The sequence below is a fragment of the Piliocolobus tephrosceles genome, chromosome 14 (assembly GCF_002776525.5).
Source record: "Piliocolobus tephrosceles isolate RC106 chromosome 14, ASM277652v3, whole genome shotgun sequence".
NCBI lineage: Eukaryota > Metazoa > Chordata > Mammalia > Primates > Cercopithecidae > Piliocolobus > Piliocolobus tephrosceles.
Window position 1 is genome coordinate 110,353,855 of NC_045447.1, and position 1,316 is coordinate 110,355,170.

General features: G+C 65.8%; 1 protein-coding gene across 2 annotated transcripts in view; it reads left to right on the forward strand.

The window, feature by feature from the left end:
- Window positions 1-562: 562 nt before the first annotated feature.
- The window catches only part of PTCH1 (patched 1), a 74,787-nt gene continuing 74,033 nt past the window's right edge, over window positions 563-1,316 (forward strand). The window contains exon 1 of one of the 2 annotated variants that reach the window (XM_023185249.2): window positions 563-1,142. In XM_023185249.2, the coding sequence (XP_023041017.2) occupies window positions 1,140-1,142 (3 nt within the window). In that variant the 5' untranslated portion in view covers window positions 563-1,139. The remainder of the gene's footprint in view (window positions 1,143-1,316) is intronic. The other variant, XM_023185246.2, reaches the window with a different exon arrangement.

The window sequence follows — 1,316 nt, forward strand, 5'->3', positions numbered from 1 at the left end:
ATAGTGGGTGGGAGCATTTGGGTGGCATACCCCAGAAACCACAGGAATCGGAAGGAAAGGGAGCAAACGTCAATCCGTGACTCTTCGGAGCAGCTACCCATTCCCTTGGTTTCCAAGGGACGCCACCTTGGTCTCTTTCAGAAGAAGCGGCTTCCCAGGGACCGACACGAATCCGCACACATCTCGCGCTGAAATCTCCCCGGGAAGGCGCTGTGATCTGTCCAGCTCTCCTGCTCTCCGTCTCCCTGGCGGCCTGCGGGCCTGTCATCTAGACGCCTCCCAGCTTTTCCGCGCTGCCGTGGGAATGGGAGCAGGACCGGCTTAGAGAATGCAGGCCTGAAAGGTGGTGTTCCTCCGCGGCCCTCTGGGCACCCCCACTTCCCGGAGCGCTGGGGATGCTAACAGGAGCTTCCCCGCTTCCCCACACCTCCCCCCACCGGCGTTCTGGCAAGATGGCCAAATGTTAGCAAATAATGTGTGCGGGGGCGGGGGAGCCCAGCACAAGGTGGAGAAGCCGCGGGAGCGCGCGGAGACCCCCCGCCCGGCGGCCCCCCGCAGACAGGGCCGCGGGGGGCGGGGAGGGGGCGGCTGGGCTCGCGGGAGCTCGCCGGGCCGGGCGCCTCCCAGGAAGGCGGGGAGGGGAGCGCCTGTTTACCCAGGAGGGCTGTGCTGATAGCACGTTCCTCGAGTTTACTTTGCTTTCCTTGAGTTTATTGTAAAGGGGTAAAGTTTTCGGATCCGTCACGTGACCCTGACAGGTCCTGCCTATGGCGCGGCAGACCACCCACGCCGAGGGCCATGGAACTGCTTAATAGAAACAGGCTTGTAATTGTGAGTCCGCGCTGCACTCCGCCGAAAGCCTCCGGCGGCCCAGCGCGCCGGGGTTTTTACACTTTCCGTTCCTTTTGTAAAGACGGAGGAGGAGGAGAAGAAGAAAACGGAGGAGAGGAAAAAGACGACAGGGGAGACAAAGAGACCCGCAGCGACAAGGCAAGGGGGAGAAGAGGGAAGACGGGGAGAAGACGGAGGAGCGGAGGACGAGGAAAGGGGGGCCCGGAAAAAAAGGAATTGATGTGAAATCCAAACCCAGCGTCCGCGCCATCGGCACCCGCGCTCCGAGCAGGGGTTGACGGCCGGCTATGGTGAGTGCAGCCAGCGCGGCGGCCGCCGACGCCACCTCGCCCTCGCCCGCGCGCGCCGTGCGCCCCGGGCGGCGCGGGGACACGGGGACGCGGGACGCCCCGCGCGGCGGACGGAGGAGCGAGCCCCGAGCGCCGGGCGGGAGGGGCGGGCCGCGCGCTGGGGCCGGGGGGCCG